Here is a 2,264-nt window from a genome sequence, read left to right on the forward strand (position 1 = left end):
AATTTCTGCTTCTATGAGTTGAGTTGATTCAAGTGTTTGGTTCAGCATTGTTTGATTGTAATTACAACATTGTTCGATTACAGCATTGTTTGATTCAAGTGTAATGTGAGTGTAATTACATCATTGTTTGATTCAAGTGTAATGTGAGTGTAATTTCTGCTTCTATGAGTTGAGTTGCCTTGCCAAACAAGAATTTTCCTTAAAAAATTGTGTCAACGTGAAAAAACCCGACCCGACCCAAGATTTATCATGGCTAGGGCCGGGTTTGGGAATCGTGGGTTTTCGAAAAAAAAAAACCCGACCCGAGATATTTCTCGGGTAGGGTTGGGTTCTCCAAAACCCGACCCGCCCGACCCGAGTTGCAGCCCTAGCCAAATCTGAATGCCAGCTTTCTGCAGCAATTTAGACCTGGTAAATGCGTGGGTCGGGTTACCCACGGGTCATGCTAGTGCAGGTCACGCAGGTTGCGGGTCAAAATGACCCGCATTCCTACGGGTCAGCAACCATTTTTTTGAGCGATGATAAATTCACCCCCTTCTATATATGAATTCACCCCGTAATTTTCAAAATAGACGATACACCCTACACCATAGGATGATCCAAACCGTCCATTTGATGGGCCACAACGTAAATAGGTTGTGCCCCAAAAATCATTGCTATAGGATGATCCCAACCGTCCGATCTGTAGAGGTTTCCATATTGTGAGTCCCTCTTTAGATCGGAGTTTCCACATAGTTGAGTGAGAACAGCACAATAAGGAAAGGTAGAATTAAAGACATGGATTTAAAGATGTGAAAGCCCAACCACTAAGAATGCTTAGAAAGACCTTGTAATTAAGATCTTCTACATGAAAATCCCAACATATACAAACCAATACAAAGGACAGGATCGCTTAAACACGGAGACGTGTGAAATAGCAGCACAGGAAAGGCTTACAAAATATAACTGAAGACAGATTTACATTGCCAAAGAAAAAATATGTAAATATCACAAGACAACTGGTAAAAGAAATCCATCGAACACAGTAGAACATGACTAAAGATTAAACTGCAGATAATTTATGCAAGCCTATCACAGAAGAACATAACTCAAAATAAAAAAGGATATACAAATCTAGTGACTGCATATAAAATATAAGAAAATGATCTATTCCAATAGAATAATCAACTGGAAACCAAATAATGAATAGCTAAAAAATAATACAGATATCAACAGACTGAAAAAATGTGGCTCATGGCCAGTCTCAGGAGGCAATGGCAGCAAGGGTCTTCCTCGAGGCGATGGAATATGAAACTGCACTGGAAAAGAGAATCAACACAAAGAAATATCATCTAGAAACAACGAAGGTCTACATATAGAAACAGAGAAGGGAACATTTAGCTAGTTGCAAAAAGCTGAAAGGGTTTTCACCTCCCTGACTAATCTTCCCCTTCCATTCAACTGCCAATTTATTCGCCCTCTCCTTCACCGGATTTTTAATCTCCGGATTTATCAAAACCAAACACTCTAACAAACTAATGCAACTACGTCAATTCGCTGCTAATTCTACATCCTTATCTCCCTTTGAATTCAAAACAGAACTATAAAAACCCCCCATGGCATCCAAAACCATTTTCGCGGGATCAGAAGCAAACCTAAGAGCCCCTACAATCTCATTCCGTATTTCCGCGAGCTCTTTCCTATTCTTATTCATGAAAGATCTCAATCCCTTTCCATCCATTTTTTCGCACAAGGATTTAATCTCCGGCCGCGGAGTCGCCTCCATAAACTCGTTTGTTTTTTCCGGTGACTTTTTCACCCGTTTTTTTGCCGGAGTCTTTTCTTTCTCCGGCAGAGTAGACACTTTAGATTGTTCTTTCTCATTCTCCTTCAATTCTGTCTCCTTAAAGCGAGTCTCGATCGATTTCTCAATCGAGTCAAGGTGCGATTCGAGATCCTTCCATTGAAGGGTGAAAGATGCGAGAGCAGCGGAATGCGATTGGAGATCTTCGAAAGCTTTCCGAAGAGATTCCTTCTTTGTAGAAGCCATTTATGAAGAAGATCAAAATCGAGGAAAAAGCTGATAAGAACCTGCACTGAATTAAAAGATACAGAACATAGAAGAGAAAAGAGTTCCACTTCCAGGGGAACAACCTCAAGAGTTCTTTTTCTGGAAAATACTTCTCTCACTTGTTCTCTGTGAAAACTGATTACATAAACCCAATCCAAGACCCACTCATCACAGACTCTAACTACCTAACCATGTAAACCCACTACTTTATCAG

The 2,264-nt window shown here is 40.2% G+C and overlaps 1 protein-coding gene across 1 annotated transcript; it reads right to left on the bottom strand.

The window, feature by feature from the left end:
* Nucleotides 1-1,528: 1,528 nt before the first annotated feature.
* On the bottom strand, nucleotides 1,529-2,029 carry LOC143886067 (truncated FRIGIDA-like protein 1). The gene has a single exon (XM_077390048.1). It carries the CDS (start codon nucleotides 2,027-2,029, stop codon nucleotides 1,529-1,531), a length of 501 nt encoding a protein of 166 aa, XP_077246163.1.
* Nucleotides 2,030-2,264: the final 235 nt, after the last annotated feature.

Source organism: Tasmannia lanceolata, unplaced genomic scaffold, assembly GCF_043159265.1.
Source record: "Tasmannia lanceolata isolate RefF3 unplaced genomic scaffold, GAP_Taslan_0.1 ptg000011l, whole genome shotgun sequence".
In the NCBI taxonomy this organism is placed as follows: Eukaryota; Viridiplantae; Streptophyta; class Magnoliopsida; order Canellales; family Winteraceae; genus Tasmannia; species Tasmannia lanceolata.